The sequence below is a fragment of the Anastrepha obliqua genome, chromosome 5 (genome assembly GCF_027943255.1).
Source record: "Anastrepha obliqua isolate idAnaObli1 chromosome 5, idAnaObli1_1.0, whole genome shotgun sequence".
Lineage (NCBI taxonomy): Eukaryota > Metazoa > Arthropoda > Insecta > Diptera > Tephritidae > Anastrepha > Anastrepha obliqua.
The window spans coordinates 60,277,241-60,299,438 of NC_072896.1; the positions used below are offsets into that span (position 1 = coordinate 60,277,241).

A 22,198-nucleotide genomic window follows, 5' to 3' on the forward strand; every position below is an offset into this window, starting at 1 on the left:
ATGACTATTTTTTAAGAGAGTATATTTGCTTCAGCGCATGGTTTCATGAAGCAACCCCTACGACCATCTCAGCACTCGTTTCCACGACAGTTGGTTCTACGTTGCCGAAACGACCCGGATTTATATCCGGCCAAGGACTGTCACTCCAGCAACATTCCCCGTATGTAAGTATGGGGAATGTTTATGCTGCTACAACAACAACAACCATCTCAGCACTAAAAGAAAATAGAAGAGTGGGACGAAGTTCGCCGGCGAGATGTCAATAGCGTATCCGACGTAACGGTCAACATATGGAGGAAATATTTTTTTTAAATAAAGTCCGCACGGGTCTTCTTTGTTATAGTTATTGAAATAAGCCTTTATCATTATTAATTCTTTTTTAATTCTGCTTTTAATTTCTAATTCTGCCACGGCACACCCTATACATAACATATATGCATTTGTGTCCTGAAATATTTAATAAAAATTACCTTCCTAGAGCGGATTAGATAGCCTAAGATTATCTCGAATGAGTATTTTAGATGATCATCGTGATTGTCCTTTGGCATGTCGGTACGGTTAGACCATTTCGATGATTTCTACGCCCACTAAACATCTAAGCATATTCATCTTCCGTAAAAGTAAAAGTTGCATGCCGCCAAACACAGGGAGTTTTAGGTAAAAAAAAAACCGATCTCACGTGTCGATCGTTTAGAAAATTGTTTCGTTCTCAGTCAACTTGTGTGGAATAAACATTTCGTGTGAACTCTGATAAAGTCGTCTTCACAAATCAATTGATGAATTTTGCAAAAAGTTGCAAGGTTTAAAAAAATAATAATAGATATTTTGTTCGATACTTACTAGCACAAACAAATGATTAACACTGCTTCTCTTTGTTCAAATGCCATGTACTTTTGACAATGCATCAGCGAAGGTGCAACTTCCTAGCTCATGGTCAGTAAAGGTCACTTTGTAAAGGTCAGCAAAATAATTTATTTACACATGTCATCTTTTTATTTTGAGATCTATCTAAATACGAGTAATGTTACAGTTACAGTTATGTTACAGTCTATCAATGGATCAATTGCAAGAAAACATATTTTCAACTCTCACAGATAAATGAGTATGTATGTGTATATGTATGCATGCTCGCATTTGAAGTTACAGTTATTCATATAGCTACATTTGTAAAAACTCACAGACAAAAAACATATAAAACAAGCCATTGACACAAATATAAACAAAAACTAAACAAAAAGTGTAATTAATTTTTTATTCGAATTCATTGACCAAATTTAGGAGGGGCAAGTGGAAACATTAAATTGGGTAAAAGTCGAAAATTAAAGGAGAAATAACCTTATTAAGCTTCTAAAAGCAATGATTTATGAAATTGTTGAATGTTCCAAAGCTATCTGCCGAAAGTTACTTCCAACTAATACTCTCTTTTTTCATCACTGCAGTCGGCACTTGAGGAGATTCCTTTATTTTGCCGTTGTCTAATTTTTTGTGTGCCCTACTCATTTGTCACTTACCTTGCAAATATTGCGCTGGATGTAATCCGAACGCTTGTAGCTGCTGGAATATTTGCAGTTGTGCTGCTGACACGTTCATGGCGTCCGTGGTGGCCAGGTATGGTGACGTTTGCTGTGCGCTACCAGCAGCAGTTAGTAACGATGGCGACATTGGGATCGCTGCTGAAGTGGGCACTAATGCGGAGGCAGAATTGGCGACAGCCGTGGGTTGTGGGTTAGTCACAGCCGCCAGCGCTGTTGGCATTGATGAACTCGAGCGCGCTCCGGTCGCTGTTATAGAACTGGGTACCAAACCGACAGCAGCAGTGGCCGAGCTAAGACCATTTGAGGGCGTCGAAGCCAAGCCTGCGATGGCTCCTGTTGTTGGCGACGTAAGAGCGGTAATTCCGACAATACTCGCCTGCAGCTGTTGCATCTTCTTTTGGTCTTTTTCCTTCTGTGTGTCGGCGAATTTGACAACTAGTGGTGCGGAACAGCCCTCCATGGTGCGGCTTTGGTGCAGAGCCTGAAATAGCGTCAAATTACTATGTATTTTGAAAATACGGTCAAGTGTGGCAACATATGTATGTTTGAGTGAAATCTTAAAAGTATACTTGAGTTTTTAAACAATAAATGCCAAATTTTTTCTCATTTTATTTCCCATGCGCTCTGAAAAATGTTTTTGATTCACCGTTCTTGCACAAACCATATTCCTGCGTGTCTACCCAAATACAGTTGACTCCGCTTAATAAATTTAATGCATAAATGGAAATATTGTTTTTTATATTGACTATTATAAAATCTAGTTATAAATAGATTTGTAGATTAGGATAGGCGAAATCTTGTCGTCTTTTTTTTCTGCGACTATTTGATGGGCATTCCAGCAAAACGAAGTCCTTTTAATTGACAACATCGGATAACTAATTGTTATTAATTAGGGTTGACTGTATCTCAGCTAGCAAGCTTGTGTGTGTATATATACATACATATATCTGACTTAGATATGTAGATATACACATTTAATAAACAAGTATATGTATCTAGTTAACGGATAACATCAGACATTGAGCTAAACGTTGCTGACCTACTAGAGTTGGGTTAACGGGCAGGAAATTTTCCTAATTACTTTCATATAATGAAAGGCAATGCTGCTGCAAAGTCTATGGTCGGCAAGATATATGGTAACGGTAATTAAAGACTACTACTGGGCGCCGTTAGGTAGCATTTATTTCTGCATACCGCTGAGCTGCATAACCAGCAAGCAATACTATTAAACCCAACTACAATAAGATTCCACTCAGCACTAAATATGTACATGGCATAACTGTGATGCTACTTCTTTATACACCGGGTGATCCAAGTAAAAATATATTTTTTAAAATGGAATGAATTGAACAAATCCAATTTCATTTGTAATACATACATATAAGTAATATAATTATGCTTTTATTAAAATGAACGATCAAAATTAACGGGAGCACGATTTCATACATATGTACGTATGCCTGGAGGTAAGGCTCAGTCAAAAAATAAGCGAAATGACTGTGGAGTTTCGATTTTGTTGAAATTTTGAGAAAAAAATAGTCTGATATTTCAAACATAAAAGCATTGGGGAAACTTTTCAAAATGGCCCGGTTACATCATATTGAAAATAAGGCGAGTGTTGTTTTTAATATTTTAAAAGCTCTGAAACTGTCAATCGGATTTTAATTAAAAATTACAGACACATATGTAGCTTAATATGTGTAATTTGGTATATATAATATTATTATACAAAATATTACACTTTTCGAAGATTTAGCTAATTATCAAGTAATTTTATCATATTAAGAAGAATAATAAATTTAAAACTTCACCTGATTACTTTATTAGTTTTTGCGATATATGCAGCTATTTTAGTAGTAGAGGTTCGCTACAAGCGTTCGTTTACAACAGTAATTTTGTTCGCTACACTGTGATTCCTCGATATCTGTACTTGCAAGTAAATACTCGATATAGTACGGGATCCGGCTGCAGATTTGGTGTAGTCATCGAGTACATGCTGAAATCCACATTTTTGCAAAAATTTTCAAATTCTTCTTTATCTTTTTGTTTTAAAACTGTAGTTTTTTTATGGCACTCTGTATGATATCCAAAATCCTCGGTAGATTCAAAACACTTACAGTAAGTAAAATTTCAATTTAATACAAAAAAATACAGGTTATAGTTATAATATAAATTATACAGTGCTAATTTCGAAGTATTTTTCGTTAAAAACTATTATTCTTATTTTCTTATTCTTAGCCTTAAAATGTCGTACAGCTGGCAATCGCTATCCTTGTTAGACTAGTGATGTTACGCGCTAGCTTCCTCTCACTCAACCTTCAATTTTTCCCATCTTTAACTGCTAGCAACCCTAACTTGCGGCCAGATTTAATTAGGTTGCCGTATATCATAATAATGAGAAAAAAATTAGCTATATTTTGATCTATAACAGATCAATATACGTTATGGATGTATAAATATATCGAAATCATACCTGTTTATACCTGGCTGCGGAGAGGTGCGGCCAAGCGCGCAACGGCAACTACGGTTTTTTTAAGTCTTTACACCTATTGCAGTAAACCGAACGATATTTTATCTCAAAACTTGGTTAATTAAATTTTTCCCGCAAAATCAATTAACAATAATTTAATTAAAAATACTTTCGGCCACATTTCTACTGGCACCGTGGTGAATTTTTATTCTCCTAATCATAAATGTGGGTAAAAATGTGGATTTCAGCATGTACTCGATGACTACACCAAATCTGCAGCCGGATCTTAGACTAATAGTTTTTCCCCGAGGCAAGTATTTCTTACTCGATGCTTTTTTTGAATTTGCCATGTATTTTAATTTTTTTGTATTAACTATTTTTTATAGAACCCCAAAAAGCCCCCATAAAACGAAAATCTAAGAAAAAATCGAAAAACAATATTTTATATTACTTTTATGAAAAAAATTAAAATTAATTATTTCATAATTGGTTGTTATTCCCTGACCAATTATGAAGAGAAACTGAGTTATCCGGTTAAAATATATTCATTTTCCAGGTTTTTACATGAAATCTACGAAAAAGTATTTTTTCCCCATGCAAAATACATGGCATATTTCAAAGCCCCGGCGGCACCATTAAATATGGTCTGATTAAAAAAAAAGAAAATACGGTCTTTTTATTTTTCATTCTTTACTATTTTGGGGGGCGGCAGCATACAAATTTTTTTTGGACCACCCTAATATGTATATAATATATAGATTTCTGTGCTTGCGAAGCAAATTGCATCTTCACCTTTTGACGAGTTGCTAAAGTAGAAATGTTCAGTGTTATTTCAGAAAACCTTCACTATTTAGGAGCCCCGATATATTATAGATCGACTTCAATTTGCCAAATCTTCGCATTTGCTCAACTTAGCCCCAAGAAAATATAGTGGTGTGGAATATTAATACTGTGTGTTCTCTGTCCGCTTGTAGAACACTTTACCTCTAAAAATTCAAAACATACAGGGGACTTTGTGCTACGACATGAACTGCTTCGTTACTTTGACGTTTATTGTTGAACTTACGCCAAGAATTTCTGTTGCTTCTTTATCTTTCACCTTGCACCTTTTTTCTATGAACTTCGTGTATGTGTACCATTATCTATATCTATTGAGTTCTTTTACTTAATCCCTAATTGTACCATTACTTTTATTTCTATTAGCTGCTAGTTATTAATCTAAGGTTTAATTGCTACTTTAAGTTTTAGATATGTAGTATGTAATCCAGTATTAAGCTCAAACATAGTAAAAATAACTTATGGTTGTGTGTTTGGCTAAACATATAAAATAAAAGAAAGAAAAAGTAGGTGAAACATGTCTGAACCTAAATCTAAGGAAAGCATTACAACTTAGAAGTTGAAGCTGGTATGATTCCAGCACCTAATTATTCCTACACAAGAGGCTCGTAAATATGTTGAGTCTTATCAAGATATGCGACTTTCTTAGGCTCAGAAGATCAGCTGAGAAACCCACACTCTCAGAGAAAATATCATGGTATTTAAAATTTTTAATTTATTTTTAAAACTCAGCTCGAAAAAATCATTTTGAAACGATTATTGGAAATAAATATGCACAGATTACATTTATTGGAGGTTTGCACTTCGACCGCATAGTCTTTTGTGCCCATATGTATACGTACTAAATTAGCTACATTTTTAGATAGACATTTTCAATACACTGGCATACTTGCTATGTGGACGTAAATGACTTAAACTGTGAATCGAACAATTTAAAAATATGTATAGAAGGTCTAAACAAGCCATTTGCTTGTGATACCTCCGTTGGAGTAGCAAATCCTTCACTAAAGTACTGTATTGAGGTGTCATCCAATAGAAGCGAAATTGTTGCCGAATACATTACAATATTTTTGTAAAATCAATACATTAAATAGTCATTGTAAGCCACTTATGCCACAATAATGACTTATTTCTTCGATAGACACTTATGATAGATTTTTTGACCAACAATTGAACAATTTAGACTGATGAACTACGCGACTTTTACTAAAGACAACAGGAAAACATTTTATTACGAAAAACACTTATTCAATATGCGTGCAAATAAACTTCTTTTAGTAGGCGTAGGAATAAACCGAATCGGATTCACCGAAGAACTGTTTGCTGTTCTTGTGCATTCTTTTTAAGAAATCTTATTTCGCTTGGAGCACAACTTGTACAACAACTAGTATTTCGATTAATGGACATTCAAACTATTACAATGAAGTACGAAAATGCAAAATAAAAAGCAGTTTATGCCGACTAGCCTTTTTCAAGAAAATTCACAACAAACCGGACTGTGAACACTTGCAAACTTCGTTTCTTTTAAAATGTTCACATTTTTTTGTTGTTGTTGTTGTAGCAGTACTTTTGCCCTGTCAGTGTAGCGTAATCCCCGGCCGTCTTCGTCTAGCTCATCTAACGGTAGGCCCAGGAAACTAGCGGTTTCGACGGGTTGGGTCCAGAGGGAGAGGGGTGTTAGATGAGTGGGTTTAATGGGGCATGTGAAGAGGTGGTTAGTGTCGTGCGGGGTGCCTTCATATGCTGGACATATGTTTAGTATGTCGGGGTCGATTCTGGACTCTCGGGGAAGTTGGAGCTCTTCGTCTGCGATTGGTGCGGGAGCTTTTTGTCGTTAGTAGTGGTTATATACAATATTTGCAGCAGCTGCCAGGACGATTTATTGTACCAACGATACCACTAGGACGCTTCTATATAATATTATTCTGAATTTGTATGGGGCCACACAGAGTAGGCACTTGCATGCGGCAGTGAGGAGAGAATGGGACACCAAAGAATATGTCGAAGAAAGAGGATGCCTCCGCTTTCGTGGTCATTTGAAAACATGAAGGGGAAGAAATCAACCACTAATGTATAGGAAATGTATGTGGAAACAAGGTGAAATTACAAACTTCCGCATTATAACGGCATGTGTACCTACATATGTATGTCAGTGCGCATACACATGAATACTCGTGTACTATACAGTGAGTATACACACCTACATAATTACATAAAGGGTATTTCAAAAGCGCTACTGAGAAGTTGTTTTGAAATAAAACATGCGGAAACTAATATTTTTCAGGTTTCACCATTTTTATTCAAAATACGGCACTCAACAATTATTTGTAAAAAGTAACAACATAAATAGAGTCAAAGTATGATGCTGAAACAATTAGTTTACGCTTAAATCAATAAATCCTGTCATGTAACTCTTTGTAGGTATACCAACTCTTTGTATTACAGGCTCTGTGACCCAAATGAAGAGCCTTGGCGTTGTATTTGATACCAAGCTGATATATAATGGGTCGATTATGTTCTTTCGTGTTCTTCAGGCGTTTACGAACCCCTACATACTCGGTTTTGAGTGACTTCAAGAAATTGTTCTAAAATTTTCTCTCCGCTCACTAAATTTTTCTCTACCACTACTTTCTTATTATTCCCGTCGCCAACTGATTAGTTTGTCTACACTTTAGAATTCTCATTTGTCATTAACATCATAACTGGCTCAATTGACGACCCTTCTGTTTTAGAAAGGATTGCTTTTAATATTTCCCATAGAATTCTTCGCCATTCCGAATTCTTTAAAATTGCTTTTTCTAGAAGTAGTTGCAGTGTCAACGCTCGATAACTAGAATCTGGGCTGAACTAAACTTAGTATCTAATGCTTTAGATTTTGATTTCACGCATTCACGTTCTACTTTAGTTAAATGCTTGTTAATGTTTTTCTTTACACCACATCACTAGTGTTCCGTCTTCATGTATTTAATCGCTCATGTATTTAATATTTGGCCTAATTTTAAGATTGATCCACACTTAGATTAATGTTAGCTGTGTAGTCTATAAGAATGTTTTGTATTCCAAAACTTGAAGCAAATATAAGTAAATATACTTATGCAGTCTGTAAAGTTCTTATACCTGTAATCATAGATATAAATAAATAAATAAATTAAATATCCTCCATGAGATCGTCTACAGGTAAAATCCGCCAAACAGTCGATTCATGAATGCCTAATTGTTGAGAACGTCCAGATATCGATGCTGACTGACAAATCAATCCGCCCGAAATCGTGAGGAAATGGAGCTAATAAATTACCAGAAGTTGAAACTTGAAACAGCTTTGAATTTTTAGATATCCCTAAATTTTACACGTATATATATGTAGGTGCATATATCCTAAAGGAACCAAACACATCACAGGCCGAGAACTTTACTCTCGTCGCCATTATTTTTCCTACGGCACGGCAAGCAATACATTTATGCTATAAATTTAAAAATTCGTGTGAAAAGTTGTAAGCGTAGGATATAAGTAGCAAAACATGCCACAACTCAGTTTGGCTGCAAGTAAAACTACGGACTGAAAGCTTGGTGAAGAGATATATAGATACCATATAGAGAGGAAGGACGTCGCTCACAAGACAGCGACAGTGAGAAAAAAACTCACATCAACCCGCATTTCCTTACCCAGCTTTCAGTATTTATAGTCGCCACGGCTAGAGTGCTTGCATCCTAGTTGCACTACTCCCTATGCATTTAATATTAATGTGCAATGCTGCTTATACGTTGCAATTTATTTTCTTGCAGTGCGCTCTTGCCGTGGACGATGCTGGTGGCGGCATCGCAAGTACGCATTTCGCCTTCTTTTCAGTCGGTCAGGTTTTTTATTTTTATAAGGCTATGAATGCATTCGAGATGAGGGTAGTTTACCATGCTGCAGCTTTTGTACTTGTCGCGCTAGTTTAAATACACATACCTATATATACCGGGTTCAATATGTAGGCTGCCAGTTTGATAACACTGTTCTTTTAGCCTACTGTCAATCGAATAGTTTAACGGTATGTAGTTGAAACAAGTCGCTGGCACATACCACACAGCCAAAGACACAATTATTTAACTTCAAACGAATTTCCCGGTTCCCGGGAAGAATAATGCCAAGTTACATTGCAGCAATGTGACTGACTACTTTCCATAGATCAATCTCGAAAGCAAAGCTTATATGAATACACCGACAGTGAAAATTTTTAGACCCTCTTTTAGATTTGTCTTAGCAGATAATTAATTTTCATCAGAAATATGTATGACAGCTCCTTTCCTATTCAATCGATTGTGATGGAATTTAGGTCTGTTGTTGTGGGTATGCTCGGCAAGGTTTATGACTACTAAGGATCGGGATATTTCTAATAATCTATTGGTATGCCGGATATGTCGTTACATGAGAAAAAGTTGTTAGGGGTCGTGATATGTAAAATAATAGTATTCATGTAGAATATAACCAAACCGCTTGACTTGAAAATCTGAAATATGTGAGCAGAAAAAGTTTTTCTAATTAAGGACCATGTTACCTGAACTAAGTCTGTGTGTCCATACTTCAATTCATTATGTGTCTTGGAAGGGAAATGGCTAAGGGCAAATCACAGACCACTTCAAAAACGGAATGAGTCTTTTTTAGTATGACAACGACTTTGATATAGCCTGAAACTAAAAGCAGTTGATCTTTCTGATTAAGGGCAGAGCGGGAAAAGTAAAAATGTGTACTCAAAGAGGAGCGATTGTAGAATATTGCCTTTTTGCTATGATGCTATGGAGGCTTGACATATTGCACCTTCAACACTCACATTAAGATTCAGTTTCAAATGTTTTGCTTAAGAGGCAAGAAAGTAGATTTCCGTTTGGATTGAATTTATGCCTTTTAGGAATGTACGTATGTATTAAAAGATCCTCGCTAAGTAAAATATCTATACACAATGTGTGTATGTACTCAAAATGGTGGATTAAAAACAACATTTAGTAAGCGGAGCAACAGCAACATCCAGAAAATAACTGGGCATGAATTGCGCCAATGTATGCGCATATTAAATATATATTATCAACATTTTATGGGTTTTAAGCTTAAACTATTTATACTTTTTTGTAATATCAATCAATGCAAACACAAACGAATCAGCGCGAAATTGAACGAAAGTAGGTGGTAATACATTTGGAACAGCATAGCTTTTTCTAGCACCCTTAGAGTAATAAGCAAATGTGGTACCTATAGATATCGCAGGCAGAATTGCCGCTGCTCGTACCGCAATCAGACTGAGGGGCTTGCATCCTCAGAAACTTTGAGTTCATCCCCTCGTCGAAGGACCAGTGTGTGCCTTCGCTAAGTCCAAGCGGAACTTTCTCCACCCATATTCCATCAAGGGAGGAGTGGACCGGGGGCAACACCTGGGGACAGGGCCTCGTTAACCTGTTTACGGATGGCTCAAAGCTGGACGGTAGGGTTGGAGGAGAAGTATTCTGCAAAGAGCTCCCCATCAAACTCAAATTCAGGCTACCGGATCACTGCAGTGTATTCCAAGCAGAGGTGGCCGCAATTAAAGAAGCAGCTGACTGGCTACTTACTTGCGTAATAACTGTTAAGGAGGTAAATATTTACCATTAGGGCCCTAGGCTCTATTATGGTGCATTCGAAGTTGGACAGGGAATGCCTGGTCTCACTCTCGATTGCATCAGAATTCTTCGACATAAAGATAATTTGGGTACCTGGTCACAGTGACATTGCAGGAAACTTCGAAGCCGACGAGCTGGCCAATCAGGGGACCTGTGAGGCAATGTGCCCGCGAAAGGAGAGGATTGGGATCCCCTTGACAACCTGCGCTCTACTCCTGGAAGGATGGGCTATGCACCAACTCAGCGAACGCTGGGCAAGTACACGAACGTGTAGGGTCGCGAAGTCCTTCTGGCCACGTTTGGATAGGAGGCGTTCGAGGGATATCCTGGGGGTGACAAAATGTCACCTCTCAAATTTCGTGGGCATCATCACGGGGCACTGTCCGCGAGGTACACATGCCGTGAGACTCGGAATTACTTCGAGTCCTTTTTGCGTCAACTGTATGGAGGATGAGGTGGAATCATCTCAGCACCTGCTCCTTAGCTGCCCAGCCTTCGCGGAACTAAGATTCAAGTATCTGGGTTCTCACTTCTTTTCTGCGCCTGCTGATATATCAGGTGTTGATAACAAAAATCTGATGAACTACATCAGCAGCATAATGAGGTTAACACAACCGCAGACTAGTCACCGTTCGTAGTCCACAAACACTCACCACTCCCCATCCCTTCCCTTCCTCCCTCTTTTTTGTCCTTCAATGGTATCACAAAGGACGAACCAAACTATTTCGTCCAAGTGGGCCATTCTCTCTGGGCAACTATCACAACCTGGAGTAATAACCTTACAAAAACTTTAAAATGGAACCACAACTATTGAAGAATAATACAAGTGGAATACACTATACTATCCCATACATGCATGTGCAAAGGATGGCCCGTATAGTGGTTTCTTTTTAAAAAATCCAAAAAAGTAATACAAATAAATATTTTTTGGTATATTGTTGATTTATTTGAAAGAGCAAACATGTCCATCCGCTTTGTTTTGTTTTTCGAATACGTTTTACTCATGTGCCCGCGCCAGCTGGCTTCGAAGTAGCATATCCTCTCAACCCAGTTCTCCAAAACTTTGGTGACGGTTTCGGACTCTATCTTAGAAATGACCTTTTGATATTCGTTGACGGATTGTTTGTATGACAGCGGTACTTCACGTGGCACCAGAAAAAATGGCGTCGTAGCTCCGAGGTGGTCAACTAACATCGCCAAGACGGCTTAGCTTAGACCAACTTAGCATTCAAAAGATCGATGGCGCACTATCCTGCTGAAACCCTCCACGTCCATGGCTTTTCGACTATCACGTGCAAATTTTCGGATCCTCAGATCTGGAAGTTTTGTTTGCTAATTTTGAGTTGCTTTCAATAAATACGCTTTTTGAGCTACACACTTTTGACTTTGGAAATGAGTTTCGAATTTTTCGCAATCCTTTTTAAGTGCAAAGTGAATCATTTCGTTTCGCCAACATATGATATAGATTTTCTGTTAACATTTCGAGTGGAAAAGAGCTGCCACTGTCAAAATAGCGTATGATAAGAAAAAACACTAAATATGTGGATCACCCTGTATATATACTTAGTTATCCATATGCATATGCGTGTTTTCTTGTTATTTCACGATATTCGGATGCAGTTGAGCTGCATTGTGTGATTGAAGTAGTTGTGTTTTATTGCTGTTGCCACAGCCACTGCATTTCAGCCAAAATGATACTGTCGCCAATTTGTCAAGTGCCACACACCAAGCTTCGTTCGGTTGAGGGCTAAGCAGGCAAGTACGTTCATTTTGTTTAAGTGGGTTTTGCTGTGTCAGAATTTAACTTTTATTTTCTTAGGTCATTTACCTCATTCATTCATTCTCTCAAGCTCGCTTAACGGCCACACAATGAAAACGGATATAAGTTAGGCGTTGCGCGACGCAAGAATCGCGACATCGCTGACATGGGCTTTGGTGTTTCCGTGGGGAAATGTGCATATTATGAGAGATTGTGGAGAACAAAGAGAGTAGTTTCCATTTTTTGCATCGAAAATTTAACGATGCAAGGATTAAAGATTTGCAAGTTCTTTCTTAAGCCCCCATAAAAACACAAGTGTAAGCATAAGGGTATTTAAAAATACTGCTAAATCGCGTTCTCCTTACGCGCATCGTTGATCGCTATGGTGGCACCACAAATGGCAAGTGGCAAGTGGCAAGCGGCATGGGCCAACTGGGCACTTACTTACCCAGCCATTTGCACACACACTTACCTTAATAGCTCCAATGGCATTGTGCTTCGTTGCAAACGTCACAAAGGCGCAACCTTTGCTCTGCCCATTTTGGTCGCGAAGCACCGTACACTCCTCGATGGTGCCGTGGCCTGTAAACAGCTGCCTCACATCGGCCTCATTATATTTTTTGTTCAACATGCCAACGAAAAGTTTGCGTTCTGAAAAAGAAAAAGGGAGAAAAAGAGATTAAAAACCTCATGAAAAACTGCTAAAACTATTGCTGTGCTGGAGACTGTTACATATGTACGTACATATGTATATAAATAAAAGCTTATGCCGTTTATACGTAAATGTCTATTTATGTTTTCATATGCTCAAATATAAGCACATAATGTGCAAATTACTAACTAAAAAACTTTAAACAAACTACAAAAATAAGTTGGTTGGATGAGTGGGTAAGGGATGGCAGCGAGGTGGCTGCAGAAGGGCATTGGTTGAAAAATCACCGAGCGTACACCGCAGAGAAGTTGTTCTACCACAATTGCGACAATAATGAATGCACATGAAAGGCGAATTTACGACTATTTACGAGTAGTTGACGCGAGATTTGCAGCTGCGCTCCCAAAACCAAGTGTTCATTACTGAAATTACCAACGAGCAAACAAACAGCCAAACGAGAGCAGGCAGGTTGTAAGTCATAGCAGCTGAAGGCAAAGTTGAAAGGGGAAAGGAGAAGTAGGGCGTTGAAGGGGTTTCCGGTAATTATTGCATCCACACTGGCAGAATGCCTACAATTGCGCCTGCGCAATGCTTTGCAATTCCGGCGCACTGACGGGACGCTGTCAGCAATCCGTTTCAACAGCCGCATGATTACTGTACTTGAGAGGCTGTGGCCGTGGAAACGGTTGCATAGACTGTAATGAGGACTGCGGTTATGCTCAGAACCGGGCACTACGGATTGCGATTACTGAATGATTATGAATGCAGTCGTCGGAAGTTGAAAAATACCAATAACAATTGATGTAATCGTTCATCGAATGATCTTGGATAATGATTGCAGTATTGTTTGGAGAAAGTTCAATTTATGATTACTGTATTTATAATCTATGTAAGTTCGATCGGTGATTTAGTTTAATTACATTCCTCTTTGTTTTGATGTTTAAGGATTGCTGTAAACGTTGCAAGGTATTACCGGCATTAATTACCCGTAAATCATCTGCTTTTGCGTGTATTTTATCAAGTGGATTTCAGTGGGAAAAATGACCGGGTTCTCGTTGATATTTTTATAGATATAAAATATATATGTAGATATATTAGTAAATCTCAATATTAATGAAATACAGATTTATGTATAAGTGGTAAGGACGAGAAAGAGAAATTCGACCCCCGGTGACAAAAATTCACAGTACAAACTAAAACATAAACTCAGTAATATTACTGAAAATTAGCTTTTTACATTACTTGTTTTTCAAAAATGCATCTTCTGGAGTAAAATTTATTGCAATTAGATTTGAGAGACTGGCGCGTACACACTTTTAGGGTGTTTGGCCGAGCTCTTATTTATGGCGTGCGTCTTGATGGAGAGACCTACAGTTTTGAGCCGACTCCGAACGTCAGATATTTTTTATGGGGAGCTTTCTAATGGCGGAAATACACTCGAAGGTTTGTCATTGACTGCCGCGGGCGACCGCTATTAGAAAAAAACTTTTTCTTCATTTTGGTCTTTCACCGGGATTCGAACCTGTGTTCTCTCTGAATTCCGAATGGTAGTCACGCACCAACCCATTCGGCTACGGCGGTCGTTTCCGATTAGTCGAAGAAAATCAAGAAAATTTCAACACAAGAATTATTCAAATCGTTGGTCGGAGAGCTTAAGGTTACCACTACCAAAATTAAAATTACTGTAATTGTAGTTCAAGTTTGATTCGATGGACCATTTCAGTTATTCCAAATTAAAATGAATTAAAATTAGATTTAATTAAATCTAAATTGTGATTAAAATTAATGTAATTATAGACGCTTTCAGTTGCATAATCACTATCGGCCAGCGCAGTTCAAAGCTGAAGTTGGAACAATGTGCGGAAAATTAGTTATTAGGGTATGAACACACTCATATGCATATAAATATATGTAACAAACACATATGTAACATACATACATTAAACCCCACCGAAAAAAAATTCATCGTGCGCTCTTGAGTCTAAGGTATTTTTTCAAGGTGTTTTGTGTTTCGCTTTCACTGCTCCATTTTCACTTGACTAAGTACAAAACGGGATACTTCACGTGAATGAAAAAGTGAAAAAAAATTTTCTTGAGAATAAAATATCTACGCATCAGACTTTACGATCCAACTGTGAATGCCGAAGATATGACGAAAAAAGTAACCCCAACTTTCGCCCAATACAAAAAATTGATATTGCTTTCGAATCGAAATTATGCTTTAGAAAAAGTTAATGGGTTTTGGCGGACTTTAATTCACTGACATTGAAAGAAGAGAACATCGATATATCATTCTTTGTGATCCAACTGTAAATATCGAAGATATAAGAAAAATTGTAAAACATTAGGATTCGTTGCAAAAAATAATTTCGAAATTGCCTTGGAAAAATATTTTATACTCACAGGTGCACGGTCAGTGCGGTCTAATTATCAATACATATGTATGTACATGTATGCAAATAAATATATGTATAAGTATTATATGATATATTCATTCCGAAGAACTTTTCCCGACATTTATGAAATTGAATTGGACTACAGGGTGTGGTCAGAATAGGAGAACATGGATTGTTGAAGACCTCACTGAAATTTGGAGAAACTCAAACTATCTTTGACGAACGTCAATATACACATATGTACATAGAAACCGTGCGTGCTGCAATAGATGATTGGACTAATCATAAAATGAAATGGCGACCATTTCGAATGAAAATTCAACTTTTTTTTTAATATTTATATGATTAAATAAAACTAATTTCATTAAAAAAAGTATTATAATTATTATCATAATTTCTAACGGAACTTCTGGCAGGACTAAGTGTATATAAGTTTTGAATAAACAATATATGTGAACACATAACTAATTTAAATAAATAAGGAGGCGTTGAATTCGATCCGGTACGAACTTTATATACCCCCAAACGTTTTAGTAAAATTTGATTATGGCTGTTAATTTTTTGAGTCAGACAAACTCATTCATGATGAGAGTTATACCATGGCTTGTAGCATAGTCTTAACATATATTATAAAAGCTGGACGTGGCACCAAGTTTGGGTGAGTCTTCGTCGCTTTTCCGGTAGTGATCTGGGGAACCATCATATTGGAAATACAGGTATGGGGTTGTCTTACTGCAAGAGGCACGTCTTCCATTAATTCGAGTCACTTAAAATGTTTGTACCAATCAAGCAAACCAAATCGGATTCTTGAACATATAAAAAAAGGGGACGCCCAAAGTAGTCAGATATTATCTAAGTAATAATGTCTTCCCGGTAACTCAGTACGCTAAAGAAATGCAATTCAATTTTTCATGTATTCTATACATTGTATATAATTGGCGCGTAACCCTTTTTGGGTGTTTGGCCGAGCTCCTCCTCCTATTTGTGGTGTGCGTCTTGATGTTGTTCCACAAATGGAGGGGCCTATCGTTTCAAGCCGACTCCGAACAGGAGATATTTTTATGAGGAGCTTTTTCATGGCAGAAATACACTCGGAGGTTTGTCATTGCCTGCCGAGGGGCGACCCCTATTAGAAAAATCTTTTTATTAATTTTTGTGTTTCACCGAGATTCGAACCTACGTTCTCTCTGTGAATTCCCAATGGTAGTCACGCACCAACCCATTTGGCTACGGCGGCCGCCGTCTATAGACATTTGAATAATTTCTTAACTGGGAGACTGATTTTGCAGTTCATAAGCTGCTGAAGTAGCAACACGCTTATTTGGAAATAAATAGTAGACCAAAGGGTAACATCTGTGAAAAATTCTTCAAAGCCGTGTGACAAGCATTGCGGATATCTGTCGGCAGAACCCGCAGCACTAGTTTGGGAAAGCAACTATGCCAAATTATGGATCAATCGTATGTAAGATCCCAATCTATGATGTAGAGAATACAAAGGAGGCCCAATACCAGTACCGCTTCTTTATTCTTCGCGAATTCGACAGAATCGGCTGTTATGAGACAAACCTTTGTGTATTATTTGTGTGTGAATCAGCCAGTGATTATTTTGGCTCTAGCATTGTTAGCAGTACAAATAATTTATACTATGTCTAACTCAACATTTACAGTACACCCTCGATAGTGGCAATAGCAGCATACTGTAACTGAGAGTTTCCAATTACTTAGTAAAACTAATTTGTTCTGATGATGTTTCATTACGTTCGAGGGAAAATGTGCATTGCTGCCGAGATCGTTTTAGTTATACTTTTATTAACTTCGAAAAGAAAAGAAATAAATAAAGATATTATAGGTGTTTTGCTTTCTTTAACTAAATTACAGGGGCGTACGGTATTTGTGTGGAAATGAAACGGATAAGAGCCTCTGAAGCATTAGGCTCTATCGCAGGGGCACTCATTAACTTTGAAGGGTCATCGTGAATTATCGCTTGCACTTGTTGAATTAATTCTGCAGATCGGACAGTGTCAGATAGGTGCATCGTCTTTTTTGCTTTTTCCAACGAAGTCGGTCGCCGCTTGTTGCTTTTAATTCACGACGAACCCTATGAACGAATAAACGAGAACACGGAGAAAATTAGAGATTTCTATTGTAATTCAGAGTGATTTGCACAAATAGCGTTGAGAACTTCACCTCCTTTCATTTCTTGAGTTAGGCTATAGTCCTCCATGTCTTATCTGAAAAGCAAGGGAGAAAAATAATGGTTTCGGGAAGTTATAGCCACATAAACATATATGCATGTCCTCAATCACCATATGCACCATGTATGTATGTATACGTCGATGCGTCCCACTAAAATTTACCTAATAATCTTAGAACGTGTGTATTTGTAGGGTTATTTTACTTCAAGTTCCAAACGATGTGGTCTGAGAAGAAGCACGCAAAGGAAATAAATTTTATCTACACAACAACTTTTGCATGCCCACCGATTTAGATGCAGAAGAGGGTGCGTAGGAAACACAAGTGACACACGTCCAAAAACTAACCTCAAATAAATTGTGTTCACTAAAGAAGAAAGTAGTTGAAAAAGAAAAAAAGAACCAAGTGGAGAAATTTGTATAAGAATAAGCACGAGTCGTATAGTGTAAACAAACAAAATTCGAGCATAAAAACAAACAGATATACATACGTACATACATGGGTAAAGAAAACGTAAACTTGAGAACATTGGAGTCCAAAAATATTATGGGAGAGATGGAGGTTCGCACAGCGGTTGCAGTTTGGTTGACAAAGTAGAAAAGAAAACTTAGCAACTGAAAAACGAAACAATTTCCAATCACTTCCGTTACTGAGATAAAAGAAATTCATGCGAGTTTATTTACGTACAACTTTTGTCGTAAAAGGCAATGTAGGAACTTGAGAAATGCGTATACAAATACGATGAGTTTGTGTGTGTACTTATGTTCGAATGACACCGAGCCAAATCTATCGTTACGAAGTGCAATGGTGGTCACACTAGAGAGCTCCAAGTTAAAATTTGTAACTGCAATTGCAATTGTGATATAAGTTTCGACCGAACGTGTGATAAAGACACTGCATCAATGTGTACGTAGCAACGTATAGACATCCATATACATATGTATATATGCATATACAATGAGTATACCCTGCAGGAAAATCAACTGACCCTGCCAGTTTGTTTAAACTAGCACATTGGCGTAACATCCCGAAGGCCCTTCACTCCATTCCGGAGAAACGCAAAAAATTATGCATTATTTAAATATACGAGTACTAGGTATATAAAAATGCAGCAAAATACATATATGAGGAATGTGAGAAAAATCAACTGATACGCTTTCATTTTTAATTTCGGTTTTTGCAAAAACCAAAGTATTGCAAGAATAAAACTTTTAGATCGTGAAGCACAGCCCTTATTATAAAGTGCGATGCGTCAGTGGCTCTCAAAGAGGCCAGATTTTTATCAGACAGAACGGTCATATCAGAGTTGAGTGGCATCTTTTTTCATCCCTCAAGCTGGTCTTCTCGCATTTTTACTCTAGATCGTTATGGTAAACGTTGTAGCCTATGCGGACGATGTTGCATTGGTAGTAAGGGGGAAATTCCCCAATACACTCATAGAAGTCATGCAGGATTTACTAAACATGGTTGAAAACTGGTCAAAAGCAAATGGGCTAAGCGTCAACCCCAATAAAACTGAACTCATCCTATTTACCAGGAAACACAAAATTCCAAATATAATTCCTCCGACTCTAGGTGGAACGGCACTGTCATTCAGTGATGAGGCCCGCTACCTAGGTCTAATACTAGACCGAAAGCTAACATGGAAGGCAAATGTCGAAGATAGAGTAAAAAGGGCGACAATAGCACTATACTCTTGTAAACAGCTAATAGGACTAAGTTGGGGTCTCTCCCCATCTATCGTATACTGGCTTTACACGGCAATTGTCAGACCAATCCTAACATACGGCATATTAGTATGGTGGCCAGCTTTAGATAAATTGTACGTCAAAAGAACCATGGCACACGTACAAAGAATGGCCAGTCTTTGCATCTGCGGGGCCCTCAGAACCACACCCACAGATGCACTAAATATTATTCTTAACATTTTACCAATAGAGCAGTACGGTAAGCAAACAGCTGCCAAAGCAACTCTCAGACTAAGAGAAATCGGTCTACTCAGAACGTACCAAAGAGGGCACTCCTCAATTTTAGAACAATTCCCCTGCATTCCCAGCACAACGGATTTCTGTAGGACCAAGGACATCAATTTCGATAAATCCTTTGTCACAGTATTTCCTTCCAAAGAGGAATGGGATAACGGGCTCATTGTCAAGATAAATGACTTAAACATCTACACAGATGGCTCAAAACTAGACAACCAAGTAGGCGGAGGGGTCTACTCCGACAAACTCGGAGTATGCCAATCATTTCGCTTGCCTGATCATTGCAGTGTATTTCAGGCGGAAGTCACTGCCATAAAAGAGTCACTTAAGGAGATAAAAACGAGAGTATTATCCACAAATGAAGTCTTCATTTACTCGGACAGTCAAGCAGCAATAAAAGCGCTGGAATCAAAAACACACTCGTCAAAAACAGTTCTAGAATGTTTTAAACTACTAGATGACGTATCTAAGTGCTACAAGGTGCACCTTATCTGGGTACCAGGCCACAGAAACATTGCAGGAAATTGTAAGGCGGATGAACTTGCAAGAACCGGTACAACGCTCGGTCTCGAACCGGATAAGTCGCTGATACCCATGCCCATAGCCACTTGTAAATTACTTATAGACAGGGAAACCATCAAAAAGGTAAATACAATCTGGCAAAACCTCACAACATGCGAACTAAGCAGACAGACATGGCCGAACTGGAACAGCGGTCGATCGAAGATCTTGCTACGATTCAACAGAGAATCTATAAGAAAAATGATAGGTGTTTTAACTGGTCATTGCTTAATAGGCAGCCACGCTAGAAGGTTAGGACTCCCTTACTTCGATTTCTGTAGAAGCTGTCTTAATACAGAAGAAGAGGAAACAGTCAGACACCTTTTATGTGAGTGTGAAAGCCTAGCTATGAGAAGGCTGCGCACTCTCGATACAGCATTTCTAACCGATGTAGCGGATATAGCCCATCTAAAACTAACGAAGCTCTGCTCGTTTATTAAAGCAACCGGATGGTTTGAAAAGGAACACGTAGAGTAAGGATAAGCTCCAGTGGTATCACAATGGACCTGCTGAAGGTCTAAGTGTGTCTTGCGACAACCACCCTACCTACCCTACCTACCTATGGTAAACGACCTGTAAGAAGAGCAGCAAAGTAAGGGCTGTCGGGTGATTGCTTAAGTGGACGTATGATTTGATGCAAGACTCCTTTTCCCAACATATGCAAGAAAAGTCTGTGCATCAAGTTTATACAACACTTCCTTATCCGCATTACAAGAATACAAAACTCTAAAAAAAGTTTATAGGTACAGCTCATCTCCCTGAGATGCAGCCGCAACATCCTGCATTGAACCATTACGGATAGGTGGTAGCGTTAAATCTACTTTAAAATTCCACATTAGTATTCACTGAGAAGAAGCAGCGATTTACATATATACTTGTATGTATACTTATCGTATATAGCTCGAGAACGTACTACGAAAAAAAAAGATTGTCGGAGATACAGTGCAACAAAACGAAGCCGCACAGATAGAGACACAAGAAGACGAGCCTATAGCATGAAAGCTGGCTACAAACCTACTACGTGGGTGAATAGAATTGGTCCTTTATGGATGCCGTTTTGGGCCCTCCCGAAGTAATATAGAAAGCAGTTCCGGGAAGGGTGCCTCGCCAGAAGGAGAGAAGGGATCGTTTTAGTGGCCACACCACACGACGCAGTAAACGACGGTCGCTGTCAGTGCGAAGGCATTTTGAACCCTACCTCATCCACCAAAAACAAGAAAATAGTTTATAGCTCTCAAAACGGTACTAAGGAGTAATTAGAAAACTGTAATTAAATACAATTTATTAATTTTTATTAACTGAGCTTTTACGGTTCTCGATTCGTAATCACATGCAAATTTTGGGTAATGAACATGAAGGAATTGCCGTTCGACCCAATAACAACGTGCTACTATTACGTACATAGGGATACTGTAAAATTAACTTGGGTAGTCACATAAATTTAGTCGTAGGTAAGTTATAACGAATGCTGCGCGCGCTCTGGACTATACAGCACTTTACTCCTCTACGCATTAGCCATTTAATGGTTTTGAGTGCCAACACAAACTTAATGTACAGTTAATTAATCTTTTTCAGTTCAGATCTCTCTTATGTTTGCCCAAAAGCTCGAAAGTACCTGGGTACTTTGCCCTCAGACAAACTGCCACGAAGTCAGTGGACAACTCTAACCTTCTCGCTGATAGATGCAAAACACTTACACAAGACAGTTCTTGACAGACAGTTAGTTCACGTGATTCGAATTTGGAATTACCTTCCGCAAAATTTAGTATCTATAAGTAACGGACTTCAGAGGCATATTAGTACTAAGACCGATAATATTACGCCTTTTCTTTCCGGCAAGAGTTAGCAAGTGGCGAATAGATGAAGCCACTGGTATAAATGAACATATTTTGGCAACACGGCTATAGACCTGCCTAAAATTAGACGTGTGTGTAAAATAGTTTTCGCTAGCTGCGAATCTTGCTCGATAACTTTGTTGTTTCTTTCGCATGGCAATTTTTCATCTAGTTAGTCGAGCAGAGAGATAGTGAGCAGAAAAGTGGCGAATAACGTAGAAGAGGCCTATTAATTCATAAGTAACTTTTATGGCCTCTTTAAAAGTTAACTGAATTTGTTTTTTTTTTAATATTTATGCAAATTTTTTCATAAAAATTGATAATAATTATAAGGTTTAGCC

The 22,198-nt window shown here is 38.0% G+C and overlaps 1 protein-coding gene across 16 annotated transcripts in view; it reads right to left on the bottom strand.

Moving 5' to 3' along the window:
- Nucleotides 1-22,198, bottom strand: part of LOC129249114 (CUGBP Elav-like family member 2) — a 260,192-nt gene that overhangs the window by 15,403 nt on the left and 222,591 nt on the right. For all 16 annotated transcript variants that reach the window (XM_054888750.1, XM_054888748.1, XM_054888749.1 and 13 more), the window contains 2 exons: nucleotides 12,708-12,886; nucleotides 1,512-2,016 (listed from right to left, as the gene is read on the bottom strand). In XM_054888750.1, coding sequence (XP_054744725.1) covers nucleotides 1,512-2,016; nucleotides 12,708-12,886 — 684 coding nt within the window. The remainder of the gene's footprint in view (nucleotides 1-1,511; nucleotides 2,017-12,707; nucleotides 12,887-22,198) is intronic.